The 25,034-nt window shown below is 43.9% G+C and overlaps 2 protein-coding genes across 14 annotated transcripts in view; both read left to right on the top strand.

The window, feature by feature from the left end:
* GATAD2A (GATA zinc finger domain containing 2A) overlaps positions 1 to 9,464 on the top strand; it is a 112,558-nt gene extending 103,094 nt beyond the window's left edge. For 11 of the 12 annotated variants that reach the window (XM_039333020.1, XM_039333025.1, XM_039333023.1 and 8 more), the window contains 3 exons: positions 189 to 481; positions 2,899 to 3,082; positions 6,580 to 9,464. In XM_039333020.1, the coding sequence (XP_039188954.1) occupies positions 189 to 481; positions 2,899 to 3,082; positions 6,580 to 6,713 (611 nt within the window). In that variant the 3' untranslated portion in view covers positions 6,714 to 9,464. The remainder of the gene's footprint in view (positions 1 to 188; positions 482 to 2,898; positions 3,083 to 6,579) is intronic. The other variant, XM_039333029.1, reaches the window with a different exon arrangement.
* Positions 9,465 to 15,547: 6,083 nt separating this feature from the next.
* On the top strand, positions 15,548 to 25,034 carry NDUFA13 (NADH:ubiquinone oxidoreductase subunit A13). 2 transcript variants are annotated; one of them, XM_039333007.1, is made up of 5 exons: positions 15,556 to 15,718; positions 16,509 to 16,587; positions 17,559 to 17,630; positions 20,396 to 20,465; positions 24,823 to 25,034. In XM_039333007.1, the coding sequence occupies exons 1-5, from the start codon at positions 15,619 to 15,621 to the stop codon at positions 24,940 to 24,942; spliced, it is 441 nt and encodes a 146-aa protein (XP_039188941.1). In that variant the 5' UTR covers positions 15,556 to 15,618; the 3' UTR covers positions 24,943 to 25,034. The 2 variants fall into 2 exon arrangements, with proteins under 2 accessions (XP_039188942.1, XP_039188941.1); XM_039333008.1 differs by lacking the exon at positions 17,559 to 17,630 and having other exon boundaries at positions 15,548 to 15,718.

The following is a 25,034-nucleotide window of genomic DNA, read 5'->3' as shown; positions in this document are numbered from 1 at the left end:
CTCAGCCAGCAAAGCTCTAAAGCTTAATTCCCCTCCATTGCATTGAGGAATTGGCTTCAGGGACAAAGAAGAGGACCGTCATTCTTACTCTTTTCTCCATCCACTTCTTGCTTGCTTTTTTCCTGGCCATCTTAAAGGACCCCAACCCGAGATCAGAAGCCAGGTTGACCCTTCTGTTTCTCCCGTAGGTAAAGTCTCCGTCAGCCCCTCCTCGCAGGAGCCCTACACCTGCGTCCAGTGCAAGACGGACTTCACCTGCCGCTGGAGGGAGGAGAAGAGCGGCTCCATCATGTGCGAGACGTGCATGTCCTCCAATCAGAAGAAGGCCCTCAAGGCCGAGCACACGAGCCGGCTGAAGGCCGCCTTTGTGAAGGCCTTGCAACAGGAGCAGGAGATCGAGCAGCGGATATTGCAACAGGCCGCCTCCCCGATTCAGAGCAAGCCAGAACAGATAGCTCAGCAGCATCACGCACTCAAGCAGGTAGAGATCTCAAGCTTGAAAGCTGAAGAACGAATCCTCACAGCTCCGGGGGGGGTGGGGGGTGGTATTTGCTGCCTTACAGGCAGTCCTCAACTTACGACCACAATGGAGCCCCAGATTTCTGTTGCTGAGAGAGAGAGAGTGTGTGGCTAAGTGAGTTTGGCCGCATTTTCACAACCTTTCTTGCCGCACCTGTTTATTTATTTATTTATGAGACTTATATACCGCTTTAAGTGCAAGCACTCTCTAAGCGGTATACACTAGTAAGCTATATATATAGTGTAAGCGGTATACACTAGTAAGATATATATATATATATATATATATATATATATATATATATATATATATATATATATATATATATATATATATATATATATATATATATTTACATTGCCCCCAACAATCTGGGTCCTCATTTTACCTACCTCGGAAGGATGGAAGGCTGAGTCAACCTTGAGCCGGTGAGATTTGAACTGCTGAACACAGTCAGCTAAAGTGACCTGCAGTACTGCACTCTAACTGCTGCGCCACCTCGGCTCATAAGTGAATGACTGCAGTTGTTAAATGAGTAGCGTGGTTCTTCAGCGAACCAGGTTTCCCTTTTGATTTTGCTCGTGAGAAAGTAGCAAAAGGGGATGACATGACCCCGAGACATCTCAAACGTCATAAATACAAATCAGTTGCCAAGGGTGTGAATTTTGATCATGTGAGCCTGGGGGCGGGGTTGCCGCTGTTGTAAAGAGTTAAAGAGAAGAGCAACAAAGATGATCAGGGGACTGGAGGCTAAAACATAAGGAACGGTTGCTGGAATTGGGTATGTCTAGTCCAGGGGTAGGAAACCCAAAACACTCAAAGAGCCACTTGGACCCGTTTCCTACCGAAAACAAAACACTGGGAGCCGCGAAACCCGCCTTCCCCTGCCGCCGCCGCCCCCACCAGCGTGAGGATGGTCGGCAAAGCTTTGTTTCCGGATCTGCTGCCTGACACCATCGGCCCCCGCACACAGAGGCCAGGGGGCACATTGGGGCCAACGGTGTCCAACAGCAGCCACAGCATGCTGGCTGTCCTGCATAATGGCGAACAGGCCACGGAGGCCCCATTGGTGCGGGTGGAAACAGCCCCGGGACAGCCAGAAGGAACCCCTTGCCCGGCCTGGGCCCATCACTCGATGGATCTGATGGGGGTGGCTTCTGCTGCTGCTCCGACCCGTCAACCATGCAAGGAAGCAAGAGGGGTAGCTGGTGCGTGAGATCCACTGCCTTGTCAGGCTGCTAATGAGCAGCCGAGGTGGCTCCAGACCCCCGGCTGCCCCCCCACCTCCTGCTGCTTCCCTGCAAGAATTGGGTATGGCTAGTCTAGAGAAAAGAAGGACCGGGGGGGGGGGGATATGATAGCAGTGTTCCAAAATCTCAGGGGCTGCCCCAAAGAAGAGGGAGTCAAGCTATTCTCCAAAACACCTGAAGGAGAACAAGAAGCAACGGATGGAAACTAATCAAGAAGAGAAGCAACCTGGAACTAAGGAGAAACGTCCTAGCAGAGAGGACAATTAACCAGTGGAACAGCTTGCCTTCAGACGTTGTGGGTGCTTCATCACTGGAGGTTTTAAAGAAAAGACTGGACAGCCACCTGTATGAAATGGTATAGGGCAAGCATGTCAAACTCGTGACGTCACGTGACGTGCGACATATTTTCCCCATTGCCAGCAATGGGATTGTTGTGTTCCGGCTAATGAAACATTCCAAAGAACTTCCAGGCATTTATTTTCCTAAAAGTCTTTTATTGTTACAAAATGTGGGCACAGGCACAACGGAGGGATGGTAGGATCTAAGTTCTCTTCCTCAGAGCAGTTAAATTATCAGCATGTTCCCTCCCTAAATTAGCCGTCATATCTCACATTATCCAATTAGTGTGAAGGTCAAATGTTTTCTTCCTCTTTCTTTCCCGGGCTTTACCCCCAACCCCCCTTCTGCTCTGTATTAACCCCATAATTACCAGACAATTCTACATATTGTCAAAAGCAAGAATATACAATATTTGCAGCGTTGACAGGGATGGGTGCGGTTTCAGTGTGACGTATCCGGCCCGCGGGCCAGCAGTTTGACCTGCCTGGTATAGGGTCTCCTGTTTGAGCAGGGGATTGGACTAGAAGACCTCCAAGGTCCCTTCCAGCTCTATTCAGATTAGGCCAGTGTTTCCCAAGCTTGGGAATTTTTAAGGTATGTGGACTTCAACTCCGAGAATTCCCCAGCCAGCATAACTTCAACTCTGGGAGTTGAAATCCACATACCTTAAAAAGTTCCCAAGCTCGGGAAACGTTGCTCTACGTGATCCAAGAATGTGACCCGCCTCCTTTCCAGCCCTCAAGTTTCATGGTTTGTTTTCTCTTCCTCCTTGTCTCGGTCATTGTTCAGGCCTCCAGCCAGCTGCCCCGAAGTGCCAGTGCCCCTCGTGGAGTCTTGCATGCATTTAGCCAGTCGCCCAAGTTGCAGAACGCCTCCGGTGTGGCCGTACTTGGTGGCAGGCAAGGTAAGCGTGCTCAGAGACCCATCGGCAAAGGAGGTGCTTACACTTGGAAGAAGACACCCGTCAACGCAGGTAGATGACTCGCTCTCGAGACTTCTTGTCTTTGTCGTTGCTGGCCGGACTCCCTTGTCCGGCCAGCGTTCTTTTCTGAAAGGAAATATATATATATATATCTGGGTGAGAAGGGTGTTTCTGCTTCTTTCTCTTCCTTTCTTTTCGGTGCATTCACCACTTCAAAGCAATATGAGTATGCCGAGGCCTCCCTCCACTGTTGTGAAATATTACAGGTAGTCCTCAACTCACCACCGCAGTTGAGCCCAAAATTTCTGTTGCTATGCGAGACGTTCGTTAAGTGAGTTTTGCCCCATTTTTACCACCTTCCTTGTCACAGTGGTTCAGCGAATCATTGCAGTTGTTAAGCTAATAACACACCGTTGTTAAGTGAATCTGGCTTCTCCATTGACTTTGCTTGTCAGACGGTCACAAAAGCTGATCACATGACCCCTGGGACACTGCGACCGTCATAAATATGAATCAGTTGCCAAGCGTCTGAATTTGGATCCCCTGACCCCGGGGGATGCTGCAACGGTCGTTAAGTGTGAAAAATGGTCATGAGTCACTTTCTTCAGTGATGATGTAACTTTGAACGGTCACTAAAAGAACTGTTATAAGTCGAGGACTACCTGTATATGGATTCTGAGCCATCCCATGACTTCCTTGAAAAGGGACACTGGGAAATACCAGTGTCCTTTTGATGACTCTCTTAGGGCTACAAATTATAAAATCTTGGTTCCATTTAATTTATATTGCTCGCTGTAAAAAAAAAAAGCCCAGAAGTGGTATATTTTTCTGGGTTCTTCTGATGACAGCGAAACCCACCCTGGGGTCATGTGATGAATTCCCCTCTCTTATTTTGAGGTGGGGAGGAGGGCGATTGAACAAACTATTGCTTTGGGGTGTATAATGAACTCAGATGTCATTATTATTATTATCGTTTACCCCTCAACCTATGACCACAATTGAGCCCAAAAGGAAGTTTTGCCCCATTTTACGACATTTCATGCCTCCGTTCTTAAATGAATCGTTACAGTTGTTAAGTTAGTAATAGAGTTGTTAAGTGGATCTGGCTTCCCTGTTGACTTTGCTTCTCAGAAGATTGTGAAAGGGGATCACGTGACCTCAGGACACTGCAACTGTCATAAATACAAGCCAGTTTTCGAGAATCTGAAATTTTGATCACGTGATCGTGGGGATACTGCCACGGTCATGCGAAAAAAAATGTCCAAAGTCACTTTTTTCAGTGCCATTGTAACTTCAAACTCAACAAATGGTTGTGAGTCAAGGACTACTTGTATTTCAAGTCCTCTGTGAATGGAAGTATTTTCAGAGTTTTAATGGTGGGATTTAAGCAGTGGTGGGATTCAAATGTGCGAATAACTGGTTCTCTGTGTGGATGCTGCTTGTGGAGGTCCATTCTGGGCCTGGGCAACAAAAAATGAGCTACCAGTTCTACCGAACTGGTGCGAACTGGCTGAATCCCACCACTGGATTTAAGACTTAGGGGAGACAAATGGTTTTCACCACAAGCTTAAAATGACCCCAACCCAAAATATTTTGAATTTGTTTGGAAGCAATTGAAAATGGGGATAGTTTGCATCCCAATCCCATTTCCATCCTTAATTAATGGGAGAGGATCAAAAGCCTATGGCCAACCTTTGACCTTCTTGCCACCCGAATGGGTTGTAGGTGGATACAAGGAGGCCTTGCAAGAAACCGTCACATTGTTTTCTCAGCAACCTCCTATTCAGATTTCCTACTTGCCACCTGATTGGTCAGCTGTTACTCACTATGTCCTTGACTTCTTCTTCCAGCTATGTTACAGATAGTCCTCGACTTACAACCACAATTGGGACCAGAATGAAATGGTGCCTAAATTATTATTTAACATATGATGAGAACATGACAAGAGAAGTAAACACAGTTCACATAATTATAAGTAAAACCTCCATGGGGGTATGGCCTCATAACCAGATGTCCAATTCAGCCATCCAGGCAATCACCTCTGAGGCTGCTTCATGCAGACCTTCTAGAGCAGTGGTTCTCAACCTGTGGGTCGGGACCCCATTTGGGGTCGAACGACCATTTCACGGGGGTCGCCAAACACCGCAATCCGCCATTTTTTTCCCCTTTTCCTTAGCTGTGCTACTCCCTTTTATTCTATTGGCTTTTGAAAGCCAATAGAATAGACTCTCTTGAATAGAGTCTAATTCTATTGGCTTTCAAAAGCCAATAGGAATTGTCCAGGCTGTCTCTGCCCTGCTGAGCCCGCCAAAAGTCCCATTCTGCAAACGGTGCTGCACCAGTTGAGTAGTCCTCGACTTACGACTGGTTTAGTAGTCCTCGACTTACGACCGGTTGGGGGTCGCGGCATTAAAAAGGTTTTGAACCACTGTTCTAGAGAACAAGAGAACGCACGTCATGGGCAGTCTTGCACAAAATGTTTAATAGTTTGCATATCAGCACCACAGTCGCAACAAGGAGAACCTTTCCATCCCCATTGGCTAAGTGATAGCAGATATTAAACAAGTCATCGTGGTTGTTAAGTGAATCGTGCACTTATTAAATGCATCAGGCTTCCCCAATTAACTTTGCTTGTCAGAAGCCAGCTGGGAAAGTTACAAATGGCATTTAAGTAACGGCACGTTGCTGCAAACGGTCATAAATGCGAGCCAGTTGCCAAGCATCCGAATTGCAGTCCTGTGACAACCAGGGTGCTATGTCAGTTGTAACTCTGAAGATGGGTCATAAGTCCTTTTTTCCGAGGCCATTGTAACTTTGCACCGTTGTTCAAACAAAGTGGTCGTAAGTCAAAGACTGCCTGCATATAATGGCAGAATGTGTTTGGTACTTGTGGGTGTGTTTTTTTGCTTTGGGCTTTTCTTCATCTGTGTCTGTCTGTATAGTTTGTTTAATTGTATTTTGCAAACTCAAATTTTAAGATTTTCCCCCAAAATATTTACCTCACACTTATTCTGTGCTGGCTTTGTCCCCAGACGTATAACTTTTCCCAATCTGGCTGTTACTCAGTGTTATTGAGAATGTAGTTCCTTGTGGGAAATTTAAGACATGGCCACCTTGAAACATCTGGGGAAGACCAGAAAGGGGAGAGAGAGTCTAGAGCAGGGGTAGGCAACCTTGGCTCTTTTAAGACTCGTGGACTTCAACTCCCAGAATTCCTGAGCCGGCCATGCTGAGGAGAAATGGAGATGTTTCCATGCTGAGTCATGCTGGCTCAGGAATTCTGGGAGTTGAAGTCCATGAGTCATAAAAGAGCCAAGGTTGCCTACCCCTGGTCTAGATCAGTGTTTTTTTAATCCTGGCACCTTGAGGATGTGTGGACTCCAACTCCCAGAATTCCCCAGCCAGCTGTGGGAATTCTGGGAGTTGGAGTCCACATATCTTCAAGCTGCTACGGTTGAGAAACACTGTCCTAGGCACTATTAGACGGGGAAAGCGGCCTCTTGCTTTAGAGTTTGTTTCAACGCACCCTTTGTGTTCCCTTTCTCCAGGAGGGACGTTGAACTTTGTTAACCCTAGTCTCACCGTGCACAAAACCTCCTCCTCGGCCGTAGATCGCCACCGCGAGTATCTCTTGGATATGATTCCTCCACGGTCCATCCCTCAATCGGCCACATGGAAATAACACAGGAACTTCCGCCCCGAATGGAAGACTTCAATTTTTTTTCCCTATGACATCTTCTTGGGCTTTTTTCTTCCTTCTTCTTCTTCTTTTGGTTCTGCCATCCTTCCCTCCCAAAATCTCTCCACACAGTGGAAAAGCCGCTTTCAAGTCTAACTGGATCTGCCTGCGGGGTTTGCCAGAAAGTATTTTTTATGGTTTTTTTTGCCAGCCCCATCAGGGGCCATTTTGCTTCCTGCTGGATAGAATGGACGCTCAAAAGGGTGGTAATGAACATTTAGGCTACCAAGTTCTTGCAAAATTTTTTTTGGGGGGGGAGATGGTTGAGGCCATCCCCAAGGAGAATCTCAATTTAATATTATTATTATTTTCTCTGTGTATTTTGTCTCTTTAGTTTGGGGGTTGTTATTATTATTATTTTTTGATCAGCACTAGTATGGAACAAGGATTTGTGAAAGAGACTGATGCTCAGTTGCTTCGGGTCTCAGTCCTTCCCCTTCTTACATACCGTCTCTTTTTTTAGTTACCTTAGCTGAATTTTACTTTGGTTGATCATACAGTGGCCCCTCATGACCAAGGATGTACTTCGCCCGTTCACAGAAAGCAGAAGTGGGACCTAGCAAGAGTGAAAAAAATGAATCAGAAAGCTTGGACCGGTTTCCTCACGGCCTTGTTTTCTCTAAACCCCACCGTAATTCCTGAGGAGGCCCTATTCTAATGGACAACAGTGGGGTTTGGTGTTTGGTTTGGAGGTTTCATTTTGTTTTCTTTTTAACCCAGTAATAACTTATACTAAGAGCAAATGCAGACGGACTTGCCACCCACCAGAAGAAATGGAGCAACTGAACACAGATGTGCATCTTGTTTTCATTTTTTTTTTTTTTAATAGAATCTTGTTTCAGACAGATGTTCTGCTCTGGGCCTTTGCTGGTTTAAAGAATTACTGGACAATTTATATAAAACAGCTCTATTGAATCTTCTCAATCTTGAAGTGAATGAACATGTTTGTTGGTTTTTTTAAAAAAAGAAAGAAAGAAAAATAACAAAAAATAAGTCTGACGCTCCCAAAGAGAAAAGTGAGCTGTGTGGAGATGAATATTTTTTTTTTCGTACAAAAGAGCAACTTCTGATTGAATCTTCCTCCCCTTTTCATTGTTTTCTAGAAAGGTTTTTACTTGGCTATCTAAGAACAGTGTGCAATTTAGTCATGTGGAACAGAAGGGACCAGAGAAGTACATTTTTTGTGTTTAAAAAAAAAAAAGAAATAAATAAAAACACCACGAGACAAAAGTCCACATCTCTGTTGCTACCAATTGTTGTGGGGGAAAAAAAACGGCCTTGCCATAGGTGAACCATTATTTTACCGGTGCCCTCCATACGTGTTGGACTAAGCTCCCATAATTCCCAGCCAGGGGAATAAGTAGAGAGTACCTAGTATGGGGGGGGGGAACAGGGTCCCCGCTTTATAAGCACAACATGGGTGCAAAAAGCTATTGTCTCTGGTGTGTTCAGTCCCATCCTTAGAAATGTAACCGCTTCCCCTTCTACTGCTAGCATCTTGACTAATGTTGGCTTTAAACCGCACTTCCTCTTCCCATGCCCCCTGACAAATTCAGTGAAATATTGGGGAGGGGGGAGTCATAGTTTTATTTTGCCTCTTCAATCCCATAATTTTTTTTTTAGTAGTAGAGGCAGAAGTATAGACCTTTCTATACCCATTCATACTAGCATATTGGTACTAGATCTAGTGCTGATATAAGAGTTTGTTGCAAAAAAATTATATATAAATAAATGCATATATAAATATAAATATATATAAATATATATATAAGACTATATATAAAGCAGGGTGGGAGGGGATTAATACTGTGCAGGCAACCCTTTTGGGGGTCTGGGGTATGGTATTTTGTTAGTTAAAGCGAGATACCTAATTTAAGAACAGACCTACAAATGTTACTGTATCAGGAAGGGCTCCCGTTCCAATGACATCTTGCATTTTAATAAAAAGTTCCTCCTAATTCCCCCTTTTTCTGTAAGCTTGAGAATATTTAGATATAATGTTTTAAGTTCTGGTGGATAGCAAGCGTATAGGGTTTTAATTTTTCTGTACACCGTTCTTCTGAATTTCAGTGTTTGTAGTGGGGCCCGCTTTTGTTTGTACATCAAAACTATTGCTTTATTCTCCATCCTCTCTGTTTGAATTTAGTGGGCTTAGAAAAGCATTCTTACTGATTTTCTATCCAAAGTTAAGATACCTTAATGCCGTTTTTTTTTCTCTTGCACTTCAGTTCCATATAGAATTTTACACCAGTATAAACAATTGAAGTTCCGTTCTCCTAAAGAATCCATGTCATTTCCAGATTAACCCCAAGACTTCCCTGATGGGTCAAATAGATTTAAAACTGGTTTGAAGCTGTAGTGTAGACATAATTGTTAAATTTCTCTGGCATTTTTCACAATTGCATCATCGGTCTGCCTTAGACCTGGTGCGAATCAAAGTTTGCATTTCTGAAATTCTAGTCTTGCTTTTTGCGTAGGAGCTGGATTACTTACAAATCAGGAAGGATAAGTTTGTCCATGTGAAGTTTTAAGCTGGAGCAGTTTGACCAACAGTTGTGAACCTGTGTTTCCAAAAGCCATTTCTTTTTTAAAAGATGAAAACCCCAGCCGTGACAGAAAACTCTTTTTGATTGGGTTGGGATTGTCCAGGAAATTTTGGAGGTCCAGAAAAAATAAATCTTTAACTTGAAGCAACTCCTGTGTTGGATCTTTTAAACCTCGGGTCGAGTTACCAGATTTCGATAACGTCGTCATTTGGGGGATTATAACTTTAATATGGCTCAAATAGGCATCAAAAAGTAGTCAGGGTGTTCTAGAAAACAAGCAATATCCTTCTGTGATGATGCCTAAGAAAAAGACTTTGATATTCATTTAATATTGAGGAAATTTCAAATACAGCTGAATACGATATACAAAGCTTTCTGATATTCTCTTATGCATTAACAAAGGTAAACATTGGTGACAAAACTTTCCTCATTATTTCCCTCTGATTCCTCTTCACCTGCAATTCATTTACTTGCTAGGAAGAGAAACAATGTTTTGCTAATGACAAGTATGTTTATATGTGCACACCTGTCTGAAAATGGACTAGGATGGAAAGTAGAGAATAGAAGTTTCTGAAAAGTCGTAATAAAAACACTAAAGTTGCACCCAAGATCAAAATTGCACTAAATGGATTAAAAGTCTGCAGCTTTTATTGTGAGCCACTCAAGAGATGTATTCCTAAGGTGTAGGCAGCCATACAAATCTTTTAAATAAATAAGTAACCTTAGTTTGCAATTGAAAAGCGTCATGTGCCATGCAGTGCTAGCATTCGTAGTGGCAGGCATTTTTAACCAGAGTCGAGTTAGCGGCTGGCCTGCCGCTTTTGCTGATGCTGTAAAGGTAAAATATGGATTCTATAAGTGGGAAGTGAAGAGTGCTGTGAGGTTTTCATATCCCCCCCCCCCCGAGATCTGGAAACTATTTCAAAGATTCCTCCGAAGTTCTTTTTAAGTTACTGCACAGCAAGAGGGGTGGCTAATAAATTTTACAAATAAATGAATAAAAGGTTGAGAACACCTGCTTTACAGGTATCTTTGGGGAGAGAACAGAAAAGAATTTTTGCTGCAGAATTAAACATTCTTAGCTGTGTTTGGTGTCGATATACAGGTAGTCCTCGGCTTAACAACCATATTTGAGCCCAAGTTTTCCACTGCTAGGCAAGGCAGTTGTTAAGTCAGTTTTGCCCTATTTTGCGATTTTTTCCGCCACAGTTGTTAAGCAAATCACTGTACTTAAGCAAACCTGGCTTCCCCCATTGCCGTTGCTCGTCAGAAGCTGGCTGAGACGGTTATAAATGGTAATCACATGACTCTGGGACAGTACAACTGTCATAAATACATGTCAAATGCCAAGCACCCAAATTTTCGATCAGATTTTCAATGATGGAGATGCTGCAGCAGTCGTGATTTTTTTCAGTGCCATCATAACTTTAAATGATCACTAAACAAAGGATGGTAAGTCGAGGACTACCTGTACTGAATCATCAATGATTTAGCTAGATAAATTTTGTTTTTGTCCTGTTTGCTGGTGACGTTTGATTATGGCCTTTTAATCTTGGCATTTCCACAACAGAAGTATATATTAATATAGTAAAATAGCTGTTATGCAGGGCATAACTGAGATGACTGCCTAAAGTTCATTTATTTTGACAAACATTTAACAGATTAATGGAGCAGGAAAATCTGAGAATTGTTAGCCATCGTAGCTAAGCTGAACCTCCATGGTCAGAGACGGTATATCCCTAAGTGTTGGAAATCCAGATCAGAGAAAGCGTGCCTGTTACCTTCCAAGTCACATCCTGAATTTTGGACCCTAATACATTCTTAGAAGTGATGGCTTTCTAATAATCCAATTTTTTAAGAATGCTAGTACCCTATAAATCAGTGGTTCTCAACCTGTGGGTCGGGACCCCATTTGGGGTCGAACGACCATTTCACGGGCGCCATTTTTTTCCCCTTTTCCTTAGCTGTGCTACTCCCTTTTATTCTATTGGCTTTTGAAAGCCAATAGAATAGACTCTCTTGAATAGAGTCTAATTCAATTGGCTTTCAAAAGCCAATAGGAATTGTCCAGACTGTCTCTGCCCTGCTGAGCCTGCCAAAAGTCCCAGTCTGCAAACGGTGCTGCACCAGTTGAATAGTCCTCGACTTACGACTGGTTGAGTAGTCCTTGACTTATGACCGGTTGGGGGTCATAGCATTAAAAAGGTTGAGAACCACTGCTATAAATGTTTTTGGTGGCCAATTACTTCAGACTGGAAATTAAACAGCTGAAAACCTCACAAATTAATAGGAACAAAAGCAGCAATGTTTATCCACTTTTATTCTGAAGTTGCACAGGCTCAATTTTTAAGCAAATGGAAATGTTATGGATGGATCCTGAGTCAACTATGCACAGGTCTGCTGGACTATCACACTCGTAACCTAAATCACTAATGGCCGTTTGAAGTTGACCAGACTTAAGAAATAAAATTATGAATGCTAATATTTCTATCATAAGGCTGAAGTAACAATCTTGCATGTCTGAATGTGCCTCCCACCCCTTTGTCTTTACAATAGTCCACAGAATGAGAGAGATATTCAAGTCAGAGATACTTTTTCGAATTAATTCCTGCCCTGGACTCAGATTTCTCTTAACTGGACATTATTTATTATTGCATCTCTTCCTCCTGTTCCTCAAAGGTTATCCTCATTGCTCCTTGCAGGTAGTCCTCGACTTACAACCACAATTGAGCCCAAAATTTCCATTGCTAAACAGTTCTTAAGTAAGTTTTGCCCCATTTTACGACCTTGCCATAGTCGTTAAGTGAATCACTGCAGTTGTTAAGTTAATAACACGGCTTCCCCATTGACTTTGCCTGGCAAAGATTCGCAAAAGAGTGATCACATGACCCCAGGACACTGCAACCATCATAAATATGAAGCAGTTACCAAGTGTCTGTTTTGATCATGTGACCATGGGGATGCTGCAGTGGTGGTAAGTGTGAAAAACGATCATAAGTCACTTTAATGCTGTTGTAATTTTGAACAGTCACTAAACAAGCTTGTAAATCAAGGACTACCTATACCAGGGGTAGGCAACCTTGGCTCTTTTATGACTCGTGGACTTCAACTCCCAGAATTCCTAAGCCAGCATGGCTCAGCTTGGAAACCTCTCTCTTTCCCCTCAGCATGGCTGGCTAAGGAATTATGGGAGTTGAAGTCCACCAGTCATAAAAATGCCAAGGTTGCCTACCCCTGCCCTATACAATTGGGACTGCCTTAGAGGACTGCACTAGGAGCCTTCTAAACTGGATTTGTCTAATTTTGCTCTACCGATGTGCTTTTGTCCATCACTAGGTAGTTGGCCTGACTGACACATACCAGAGGCTGTAATATACTTATATCTAAATCAATATATTCTAGCCTCTACAATACAGCATATGCTGTCTGAGGATGATGGATGTGGCAGTATGGCCAGTGGTGGGATTCAAATATGTGAACAACCGGTTCTGTGTGGATACCGCTTCTGGACATCCATTCTGGGCCTGGGCAACAAAAAATTAGCTACCAGTTCTGCCAAAGTGGTGCAAACTGGCTGAATCCCACCACTGAGTATGGCACATCTGGAAATGAGAAGTTGCCATCAAGCACTTTTAATTGCTAGCATGTGTCTGTTAGCAATAGCACTTAGACTTATATATCGCTTCCCGGTGCTGAGCAGTTTACAATGTCAGCATATTGCCCCCAACAATCTGAGTCCTCATTTTATTAACCTTGGGAGAATGGAAGGCTGAGTCAACCTGGAGCTGGTCAGGATTGAACTCCTGGCTGTGGGCAGAGTCAGCTCGCAGTAGCATTCTAGCTACTGCACTACGAGGGCTCAGAAAGCTGATAACAAATGGCACTCAGGTTTGTTTGTTCAGAGCACAAATGGCTGGGGAACCTTTGATTCCTTCAAGGTACTATATCCTGGGCATGAAATAAACATAGCTCCAATTTCGATTGGGGGGGGGAGGGGGGAGGCTTGAGCATTTGACAGGCTGTTGACATCCTGAGGATTTCTCTTCCAATTGCTAAACCAAGGGAGTTTATCTTGACAGATACCTATAGAAATTGTAGTAAGCATCTGGCGCTGAAGGTGCCAGTTCTCCCATCTACTTTTCATCTGCTTCAGAGATGGAGTGGGATAGCTGATGCTCTGCTAAACAAAGAAAGAAAAGGACTAGCCTCCATGCACAACCCTTAGTGTTGACAATCACTTCCTAGTTGGCTGCTGTCTGGTTTTTAGCTCAACCCTCTCCAGGGAAGGGAAATTCAGTCCTTGCTGAAATGATGAGTCCACAACTGATTTCCTTAGGAAGTTGTGCCCACATTCATCTGCAGTCTGCTTCTCCGTAATTTAAAATGATTACTTTATGTCCTGTCCTCTGGGTTAATACAGAACAGGATATTTTTTTAATTTGATTTATAGCACCGTTGTTGTATAAAGGTACAACTCAAGGCACTGAACATAATACTCTCCTATTTTTCCCACAGCAACTCTGCTGAGTTGAACTGAAGAGCAATTGCTTGAAAGCAGCCAAATGTATTTAATCAAGTTCTTGTGAAAATAAAATCAAGAAACATTTTATCTCTTGAAGGCCAAAGAAAGCATGAATATCATGTATTGGGGGTAAGGAGGTAAATATCCTATATTATATTATTACTCTTTTGAAGTAAGCATCTGGGCATCTAAAATACTATTTAGTGCAGTGGTTCTCAACCTGTGGGTCGGGACCCCATTTGGGGTCGAACGACCATTTCACGGGGGTCGCCAAACAAGGCTGTCTGCCATTTTTCCCCCTTTTCTTTGGCCACACCCCTGGCACCCGGTGATGTATAAGTGGTTGGGGGTCACCACAACATGGGGAACCTTATTATGGGGTCGCGGCATTAGAAAGGTTGAGAACCACTGATTTAGTGTAAACAAAAATGGCCCATCTAAAGGCTGTGTTTGCACAACAGGATAGCATACAAGTTTAGTTTATGGCTCAGCATCTTGTGTGAACTTGGGTAATTGGATCACTCAGTCAGCCATGAGACCATAATATGTGACAAGAAACAGATAAAAAAAGATATTTATATGGCCCATCCAGAATTATTTTGTGAACTGTCTGGCCACAGAAATTGAAGAAATAAAACCAAAATTCAGTCATTGGTGTCTCTTATTTGAACTAGACATGCTCAAGTTCTGGAAGACAGGCCAGCTAGTGTTTTTGTAAGTCCAGCCATAAAATACCATCTACAAATATTTCAATGGCTGTGTTCGAGACAACAGATGTAAACAAAATCATATTAAGCAAATTCATATTAATGTATAAACTTGGAACATTGTGTAACATGGCCACTGTGTTTTATAAACATGGTTGTCAGCTTTAAGATCAAAAAAAGAGTAAAAGTGGCCTTATCAGTGAGATGGGCAGCATACAAATAAATAAATAATGGCACTTTTCCCCATCATACTGTATAGGTAATCCTCAACAACAGTTCATTTAGTGACCAAAGTTATAGCAGCACTGAAAAAAGTGACTTATGACTCTTTTTTACACTTACAACCTTTGTAGCATCCTTGTGACCGTGTAATCAAAATGTAGATGCTTGGCAACCGGTTCGTACTTACCACCGGTGCTGTCTCCCAGGGTCATGTGATCAACTTTTGACAACTAAAGTCAACGGGGAAGCTGGGTTCACTTAAACAGCCATGTAACTAATCAACTGCAGTGATTCGCTTAACAACTGTGGCAAGAAAATGGGGCAAAACTCACAACAAACGTCTCACTTAACAACATAAATTTTGGGCTCAATCGTGGTCCTAAGTCGAGGACTACCTGCATTTCAGAGCCTTTTTTTCCGGTACTGCTGCTGCTGCTTTGCATTTCCCTGAACTGCAAATTAGATATCGGATCCAAACACATTCTGGGAGCGAAGAAAAGGAGAGTTTGTCCTTAATTTGTCATGTTTCAAAAAAAAAAAAAAAGGTCGGGCAACCTTCTGTCCTCGGACTCCCAATGCATTCTGCGAACCATAAACGTGTCCTGCAATACGTTGGGCGAGAGAGGCAGGAACGGTTTCCAAGCGCGCTCCGGGATCGAGCAAACCCCTCCCACGACCCGTACAGCAGCCTCGCTGTCCGAGTTCCCCAGGACCGAAATTCCTGTCACGTGATCGCCAATCTTCGGGCAAGATCTGTTTTAATTGCGCCGCTACCGTGACGTCACCCAGAAGAGACGACCGGCAGATCGGGGTAGAAGCTTTGGGTCGGGATATAGACGCCCGCTTTCAAGATGGCGGCGGGAGCCTGGAAGGTGAAGCAGGACATGCCGCCGGCGGGCGGTTATGGACCAATCGACTATAAGAGGCGATTGCCCTATCGGGGGCTCCCGGGTGAGGATGGGGAGATGGGGTCTTGAAACTCGGATGCTTGGGTCTTCAGGAGGCGGCTGGCTCTCGGTCCCTCGTCTAAGCTAGGGGTGGCTGTCTTGCTTTTGAATAAGCCACCATGGGCTGTGTTCATATGCGGAGTCCAAGTCGTGCTTTTCCAACCGTTCACACGACACCCTAAATCTGTAAGATGAGCCTAGTCACGGCCCTTTCTTGCAGCTGTCAACCGGTCGTGGCTTATTGAACAAGCCATGGTTGGGTGTGTTGTGCAAGGAATCTGAGGAGATGGATGGTAGGTTTGTGTGAGAGTTGGGGGTTGTCCACAGGTGCTAAAGGAAATGGGGAGGGGGCGCAGCCTTTCAACTGATTTATCTCATAGATCCCCATTAGAGCAGCTTCTGAAGAGGATCTCTTATTATCCTTCCCATTCAGCAGATTGTCCAGACTGGGTTCCTACACAGGTAGTCCTCAACTTACAACAGTTCATTTAGTGACTGTTTGTGGCAAGAATGGTCACTGAACAGCTGTCTCACTTAGCAACAGAAATGTTGTGCTCCATTGTGTTTGTAAGTTGAGGACTGCCTGTAAAATAGTCACAATGAAAAACTGCAATGGGGTCATGGAATCAGCAAGCAGGAATCTCCCTGAACTTCATGTCTAAAGAAAAAATAATAAAGGTGTCCTCATGGCCTTTGAAAACATAGCCACCCTCGGAGCTTTTTTTTCTTGTTTTACTGTTACAGTTATTGGTGGTTGCTAATAAACTCGAGGATTCCATTTTGTTTTTTCCTAGGTTATGGCCTTCTTGCCATTGGACTTGGGGCTTTTGTTTTTGGCTCTTACGTTATTTTCAGATGGAACTGGGAGAGAAGGTAAATTTGCAATCGTTCCCTTCATTTAATTGGCCCGAAAAATATGCTTGACAGTCTCAGGCTGCCTTTGCTCAGCACATTAACCCTGGGTTTCGTTCCGTGCACGTGGCACTCGGCTAATTGTGATTTATTCCTTTAATCCATGATACACATTTAATCAAGTTTTATATGGAGAATTTTGATATGCTGATGAAAACCGTTATGTGGAGAAGTTTTGTATTCCAGGGCAGAGAACGTGGAAGTAGCATCCACAGAACATCTGGCTGTTTTGCCACCTCCTACTATATGGATGCTGAAGGGACTCGGAAGGATGAACTTCTTATGTTCTTGCTTTAAACTGGGATAAGGAATGTTGCTTCCTGGGTGTTCTGGATAAGGTTGCGGTTGTGTTGGAGGAAAGCAAGTACAGTATAGACTTGGGATGTTTTATAGCTCAATATTTTCTATGCTGCTCAGTTTTTCAGACTGGTTTCTTTCTCATTTCAACCTAGAAATGCCAGGATTTGAATCTGACGCCTTCTGAACAACTATCCTTTTAGCACTGTGTGCCTTAAACTATGCTGGGAGGGATTTTGTGAGTTGACATCCACCAATTTTGGAAGGGATCAGATGGAGGACTCCGCTGTAATAGTCTCAGATTCTCCAGAAGTGGAGATAAGAATTCCCAAGTTCTTAGAGGACCTGGATGGTTCTCACAAGTTTTATTTCCTCTTTACTGAAGGATGAATAAGATCTCCTGTTTTTTCCAACCCTGGTAACTTTCATATGTGTGGATTTCAGTTCCCAGAGCCCCCAGAACTAACATGGGTGGACTTCCAATTAAGAATTCTTCATCCACCTTGCTAGAAGTTGAAGTCCATACATCCTAAAGTTGCTGAGGTTGGGAAACACTATGTTAAAGGATCTGGAAACCAGTTTTGTCCTAGCACGTTTTATGGGTCACCTTCCTGCTCTTTTCCTGCCTTTTCTAGACAACAGGCCTTTGAGGACATGGAAGCCCAGATAGCAGTAATGCCTCTCTTAATGGCTGAAGAGGACCGAAGGTAGGTTCAGCTTTCTAGGCCTGGGTGCTGAGAGACTTTTACCTCCTCTATTCCTTTTGTCTAAGCCAGTGTTTCTCAGCAACTTTAAGATGTGTAGACTTCAACTCCCAGAAGACTCCAGCCAGTCAGGTTGGTTGGGGATTTCTGGGAGTTGAAGTCCATCTTAAAGCAACTAAGGTTGAAAAACACTGGTCTAGGCAGAAAGCAGATTTTTCACTCCCCAAGCAGATCTATTGTCCTTCCGTTAACTCTTGCCCACTTCCAAAGTACTAAGAAACTTGAGTTCTTCAGATACAGGTATCCTTGACTCACAACCATTCATTTAGTGACCGTTCACAAGTTACAACAGCATTAAAAAAAAAGTGACTTATGGCCGGTTTTCCACCCAGGAGAAAATCTATCTACGTGGTTGCTAAGAATCAACATTGATTTGATGGTGCCTTATCAAATGATGGGTGCAAACTGAATTGAGATGACAATTCACTGGGAGGCACAAGATTTAACCATTCCTGAATGCAGAGAGATTTTTTTTCTCTCTTAATTGTCAAGGACTTGACAGAAAAGCTAATTTTTCTCTGGGGTTGTTCTTAGTGGGCAAACCCAGAAGAGTATAAGTCTTTGGTGAACTGCTTGCGATTATGGACAGCAGCTAAGCTGGCAAGAACCCGAGAGTTGAACTTTATAGATAGCCTTCGATTTACAATCACAATTGGGACCAGAACGTCTGTTGATAAGCAGTGCAGTGAGCTGTGTTTGATTTTAAAATTTGTCTGTTTACTCCTCCCCAAGCAAGGAGAGTGATAAGGATAGCAACCCATCACTTAGCACATAATCTGAAATCACAAAGTGTTTCAAATAAATTTGTTAAGTGCAACAGCTAAGTGGGCCTACAGCATTTAAGCCATAAAAGAGGAACAACAAAATAACCCAGACTACCTGAAATTTCCCGATGGCGGCTGCAGAAGCCCAAATTTAACAACAACAACAACAACAAAAGCTTGCCAGATGTTATGTTATTCCCGTGAGAATATCAAAGTACAGATACTTCTCGATCTATGAACATAATTGAGGCTCAGATTTCCATCACTAAGCAAGACAGTTGTGAAGTGAGCTTGCCCCCATGTTATGACCTTTTTTTGCCGCAGTTGTTAACCGAATTGCTGCAGTTGTTAAGTTAGTAGCACAATTGTTAAGTGAATCTGGCTTCCCCCTTGATTTTGCTTATCAAAAGGTCACCAAAGGTGATCACGTGACCCCGGGACATTGCAACCATCATCAATACATGCCGGTTGCCAAGCATCCGGATTTTGATCACGTGGCAGCGTGGGGGTGCTGCCATGCTTGTTAAGTACCCTTTTTCAATGCCCTTGCAACTTCAAACAGTCACTAAACAAATGGCTGTAAGTCAAGGACTACCTTTATTGCAGGATTTGGTAAGGTTTTTAAAGTGAAGTGTCTGTGGAAGATCATATACCCTCAAAATCAGACCGGGTCTTATATTAATTCTTGCTCCAAAAAATGCATTAGGGCTTATTTTCTGGTAAGGGCTTATATTTGGGGAAATACGGTACTAAATGCGTCCATCTTAACTGGGGCTTATTTTTGGGGTGGAACTTATATTACAAGCATCCTGAAAAATCACGCTAGGCAGGGCTTATTTTCTGGTTGGGTCTTATTTTCAGGGAAACATGGTAGTGATGGTCCCCAGCACATTAAAATAATTACGGGCTAGAGAGACCAGGTTTACTGAAATTCTGAATCCAGCCCCATATAGTTTTGTGTAAGGACTAAATTTGACCAAAGGTAGGAATTCATTTGCATAAATACCCAGGATGCCTCATTCTTCCCCACTCTCTCTGCATATACGGGCAGCTCTTAACTTACGACTTATTGCTACTGTAACAGACCCCGAAAAAGGGACTTACAACTTGGTTTCAAAGTTCCAACATCAGCACCGTCCTTCCCCCCGCCCTGTAGTCACATAATAGCCATAGTTTGTGCCCTCCGATCTAGGCTGCATTTACAGGCATTTTCAGTGTCCCACCGTCAGATTATTGTGATTTACGACCCTTTTGCTGGAAGAAAATCAGCATTTGCTTGCAGTTTATCGCAAAACCCAATCCATGGCGAACAATGGGTTACATCCATGGTGGCGAACCTATGGTACGCATGCCACAAGTGGCACGCAGAGTCTTCTCTGTGGGCACGTGTGCTGTCGCCCCAGTCCTAGACCTTCAGCTGGGTTTTATAAAACCTTTTTGCTTTAGGCCTCCGTCGCCCTGTGAAAAAAAAAAAAGTTCAATCAATCAATTTCAACTTCTCCAGGGGAAAAAAAGATCTTGCAAAGTTTGAATTGATTGATTGAACTTTTTAGTCTCACCCAGTCTGCTGTTACCACTGCAGCCACGCCCACCCAATGGGCCACACCCACCCTTGGTCAGCCCCACCCAATGAGCCATGCCCATCCGGCACCCGATACATCAGTGGGTTTTGGGTTGCAGTTTGGGCACTCAGTCTCTAAAAGGTTCGCCATCACTGGGTTATGTCATGATCAGATGTTGACTTAATGACTGCTATGTTCCCCTAAATGACCACTGCGAAAAAGTTTATAAAATTGAGTCCGGTCAGATGGTGACCCGCTTTATAACAGTCACAACTTAATGACCGTAATTGCCAGGCTGAATTATTCAAGGGCCACCTGAATGTGAGTCAGATCATCCTGATTTTCTCTCTTTATCTACTTTTATCTCTCTCTTTTGTGGAAGGACACTGCGCCTCTTGCGTCATAATTTTGATGAGGAAGCCAAGATCATGAAAGACGTCCCTGGCTGGCAGGTTCGAATCTTTGGCAATTTTGAAATAAAAGGAATTTCTTTTTCCTCCTGTTGCACCCCACGTTTTTCCTCCCCCCCCCACTTCTTAACCCTTGGCCGCCCCTCTCTTGTGAAGCCTTTCCCTACACAGCTATAATATACGGCAAGGCAACTTTAAGACTTGTGGACTTCAACTCCCAGAATTCCTCAGCCAGTTTAGGCTTTGGGAGTCAAAAGTCAAAAATAAGTGACCTATGCAATAATTACCCTACCCAATAGAATAGTTTGGCGGGCTTTCTAACAAACCGCCCCACCCTCTTCTCCCCAGTGAGTGAGTGGCCTTGGTTTCCACGGGACACAATATTGTTTAGACCAGGGCTTTTCAACCAGTGGTACGGGTACCACCTGTGGTACATTGGCACCTGGCAGGTGGTACGCGACCATCCTAGAAAAGTGGTAGCGGGGGAGGGGAATGAGCTGAACCGGTGGTAGCATCGCACAAGCCTGAGCGAGAGAGGGCTGGAGCTGCAGGGCTGTCAGGGCTCAGCCGAAGTGCCAGGATCAGTGCCGCTTTCCAGCTGATTGGCGCTTTTTCGGGGCTGTCAGGGCTCAGTGGAAGCGCCAAGATCAGCCCCAGGCTCCAGTTGGAGCTCAGCGCTGATTCTGGTGCTTCTGCTGAGCCCTGAAGAAGCACTGATCAGCTGGAATGTTGCAGCATCTCCAGGGTCTTGTGATTTACATTCAGATGCTTGGCAACTGATTCATATTTATGACGGTCAGTGTCCCAGGGTCTTGTGAAGTGACCAAAACTTGCTGCAACCACCCAGCAGACGGAGGGGGGAGAATAAAAACCAAACACCCCCCACCCCACCCCCCGCTGCCAATCCTCAACAGAAATGCTCACAACAATGAAAATCTCAGACAGGAGGAAGAGCGTCACCGGGCGGGCAGGCAGGTGTCTTGCTCGGCTGTGGCTTGGGGGGCATTTTTTTCACTGCCATAGTAACTTCGAACAGTCACTAAATGAACTGTTGTAAGTCGAGGACTACCTGTACTTTTATCACTTTTTTCCTTTTGGGGGAGGGTCATCAAGTTTTTGACCCCTTGCTAGGCGACTGGTGGTGCTCGGATGTTGCCATATCCCAGTGTTTCTCAACCTTGACAATTTTAAGGCATGTGGACTTCAACTCCCAGAATTCCACAGCCAGCAATGCTGGCTGTGGAATTCTGGGAGTTGAAGTCCACATGCCTTAAAATTGTCAAGGTTGAGAAACACTGCCATATCCTAAAAGTGGTACAATGGGTGAAAAGATTGAAAAGCCCTGGTTTAGACTAACCTAGATACTCCGTTCCCCCCCCTTCATGTGGCCACCTAGAACGAGCAAGATGGCTGCAGCCAGATTCGTTGTAGAGCTGACACCGTCGTTAAGTGAATCTGGCTTCCCGCATTGACTTTGCTGGCTAGGAAGTTTGCAGACTCGCGATTGAATGACAGTGGGATGCTGCAATCATTCTACATACATCCCAGTTGCCAAGCGTCCAAATTCTGATCATGTGACCACGGGGAAATGCTGCAACAATCAATAAGTGCGAGGACTGGTCGTAAGCCACTTTTTCTGGTGCCGTAACTTTAAACGGTCACTAAACAAGTGGTTAGAAGCCGAGGACTACTTGTACTAAGCAGTGGGGTTAAATAGATCATTCCATAGGCAGGCAGCCCCTCCCCTTTGCAAGATCCCTACTGGGTGATGCAGGAATAGCTCCGGACTGGCTGGCCTTGGAGCATCCCATGCGTTTCCCCTGCTGTTCCTCCTTCGGTGCCTGGTCTTTCCCTTATGAAGAGGGGACATTATGATGCAGGAGTCGGGGCTTCGCTTTGCAAGCTACAGTTTCAAAACGGGAGGGGAGACAGCGATGAAACTGTGGATCTGGTCCTTGCTTAAATTTGCTGCAGAGTTCTTTGCCTGTATCGATGGGAGTTGCTAAGTTAGTAGCATGGCAGTTAAGTGAATCTGGCTTCCCCCATTGACTTTGCTTGTCAGAAGGTCACAAACACCTGAGCCCAGGACATGGCAACCATCATAAGATACATGCCAGTTGCCAAATGTCCGAATTTTGTTCACGTGACCATAGGAGTGCTGCAGCGGTCATTAAGTGTGAAAAACGGTCGATAGATAGATAGATAGATAGATAGATAGATAGATAGATAGATAGATAGACAGACAGACAGACAGACAGACAGACAGACAGACAGACAGACAGACAGACAGACCCTCCCCCCAAAAGGAAAAAAGTGATAAAAGTACAGGTAGTCCTCGACTTACAACAGGTAGGTAGGTAGGTAGGTAGATGTGCTAGGATGGATAGATAGATAGATAGATAGATAGATAGATAGATAGATAGATAGATAGATAGATAAGATAGATAGATAGATAGATAGATAGATAGATAGTTGTGCTAGGATGGATGGATGGATGGATGGATAGATAGATAGATAGATAGATAGATAGATAGATAGATAGATAGATAGATAGATAGATAGATAGATAGATAGATGTGCTAGGATGGATGGATGGATGGATGGATAGATAGATAGATAGATAGATAGATAGATAGATAGATAGATAGATAGATAGATAGATAGATAGATGTGCTAGGAGATGGATGGATAAATAGATAGATAGATAGATAGATAGATAGATAGATAGATAGATAGATAGATAGATAGATATGGATAGAAATAGATAGCTGATAGATAGATAGATAGATAGATAGATAGATAGATAGATAGATAGATAGATAGATAGATGTGCTAGGAGATGGATGGACAGATAGATGATAGATAGATAGATAGATAGATAGATAGATAAATAGATAGATAAGGATAGAAATAGATAGCTGATAGATAGAGCACAGTGACACACATTAGAAATGAAATTTAGTTGCTCTCAAAGTGTACTCATACATAACACACATTTAAACATGCTATATACAACATATGTGTAGAGTGTAGACCTACACCCTTACATATAAGTAACATATAAATATTAATCTTGAATGCATAAACGGATGGAGGATGGAGGAAACTTTAGAGCTCACAAGGTTAATACTGTATGGAACAAAACTGTGACTGAATGTTCTGTTTCGGATATTATTATCATTTATTTGATTTTTATTCTGCCTTTATTATTGTTTATAAATAACTCAAGGAGGCCAGCATACCTCCTTCCTTCTCCTAATTTCCCCACAGCAACAATGCTGTGAGGTGGATTTCGGCTGGCCCAAGGTCATCCAAACAGTTTTCGTCCCTAAGGCGGGACTAGAACTCAACCTCTCCTGCTCTTTGGTCCAAAGTCATTCAGCATAAGGCAGGACTAGAACTCACCGTCTCCTGTTCCTAAGTTAGCACCTTAACCACTAGATCACAAGTCGGCAACCTGCAGCTCCGGAGCTGCATGTGGCTCTTTGAGCCTTCCCCTGCGGCTCCCAGCCTCCTCTGCCATTTGTAGAGACAGACAAAGAGAGGCACTTGCGCGCTCGCTCTCTCTCTCTCTCTCTCTCTCTCTCTCTCTCTCTCTTTCTCTCTCTCTCTCTCTCTCTCTGTGTGTGTGTAAAAAAAAGAGTGGACTCACGGTGTTCTCCAACAGTTGAAAAGCTTACTGGGCAGAGCTCCTCCCTTTGCTGCGTCTCTGCAGGAAGCAGGAAGGGCAGGAGAGAGCTAGCTAGCCCAGCTATGCTGGCTCAGGAATTCTGGGAGTTGAGGTCCATGAGTCATAAAAGAGCCGAGGTTGCTTACCCCTGAGCTTGTTGGAGAACAGCTTGAAGCCAGCTTGCCAGGTGAGCAGAAGATGGGACAGGGGGGGGGAGAGAAAGAGAGAGAGGGAGGGAGAAAAAGAAAGAGAGAGAGAGGAAAGAGACAGAGAAAGAAAGAGTGAGGGAAGAGGACAGGCAGATCAAGGGCAGAAAGAGAGAGAGAGAGAGGAAAAAGAGAGAAAGAGGGAAAGAGAGAAAGAAGGAGAAAGAGAGGGAGGGGGAGAGAGAGAGATCCTTTTGACATCTAAAATGAAGATAACACTGCATATACCCTTTTTTACCTTTATGATATATCGCCAAGACTCTTCCAATTTTACGTGGGAGAAAACCCGAATAACCAAAGACCTACATATATGTATATGTATATATAATGGTAAAAAAGGATATATGCAATGTTATCTTCATTTTAGATATCAAAAGGGTTTTGCGGCTCCCAGTGTTTTGTTTTCGGTGGGAAACAGGTCCAAGTGGCTCTTTGAGTGTTTTGGGTTGCCTACTCCTGCACTAGATCAAACTGGTTTTCCTCCCTGAGTATTGGCTGACCTGTTCCCTCTCTCTTCTCCCAGGTTGGGGAGTCTGTCTATCATACCACACGCTGGGTGACCCCCAGAGCTGATGAGCTGTACTTCCTTCAGCCATCCAAAGCTCAGAAAGATATCTTCTTAGGCTACACCTGGAGCACATAAGCAGACGGGTTGTGGAAGGACCCACCTCTCTCACTTTTCCAAGATGGAACACATTTCTTAATAAACTATTGCTCTCTGGAGCATCGATCCAT

Source organism: Crotalus tigris, unplaced genomic scaffold, assembly GCF_016545835.1.
Source record: "Crotalus tigris isolate CLP2741 ecotype Arizona unplaced genomic scaffold, ASM1654583v1 scf7180000024471.848039, whole genome shotgun sequence".
Lineage (NCBI taxonomy): Eukaryota > Metazoa > Chordata > Lepidosauria > Squamata > Viperidae > Crotalus > Crotalus tigris.
Note: the sequence above shows the minus strand (reverse complement) of the source record. Positions and strands in the feature narration are given on the sequence as shown.

Excerpts from the sequence above, each read along its gene's own strand:
- NDUFA13 (XM_039333007.1), top strand. The coding sequence starts at position 15,619 with ATGGCGGCGGGAGCCTGGAAGGTGAAGCAGGACATGCCGCCGGCGGGC. Across the intron at positions 15,719-16,508 it reads GCCCTATCGGGGGCTCCCGG|GTTATGGCCTTCTTGCCATT; the intron begins GTGAGGATGGGG and ends GTTTTTTCCTAG. Across the intron at positions 20,466-24,822 it reads AAGACGTCCCTGGCTGGCAG|GTTGGGGAGTCTGTCTATCA; the intron begins GTTCGAATCTTT and ends CTCTTCTCCCAG.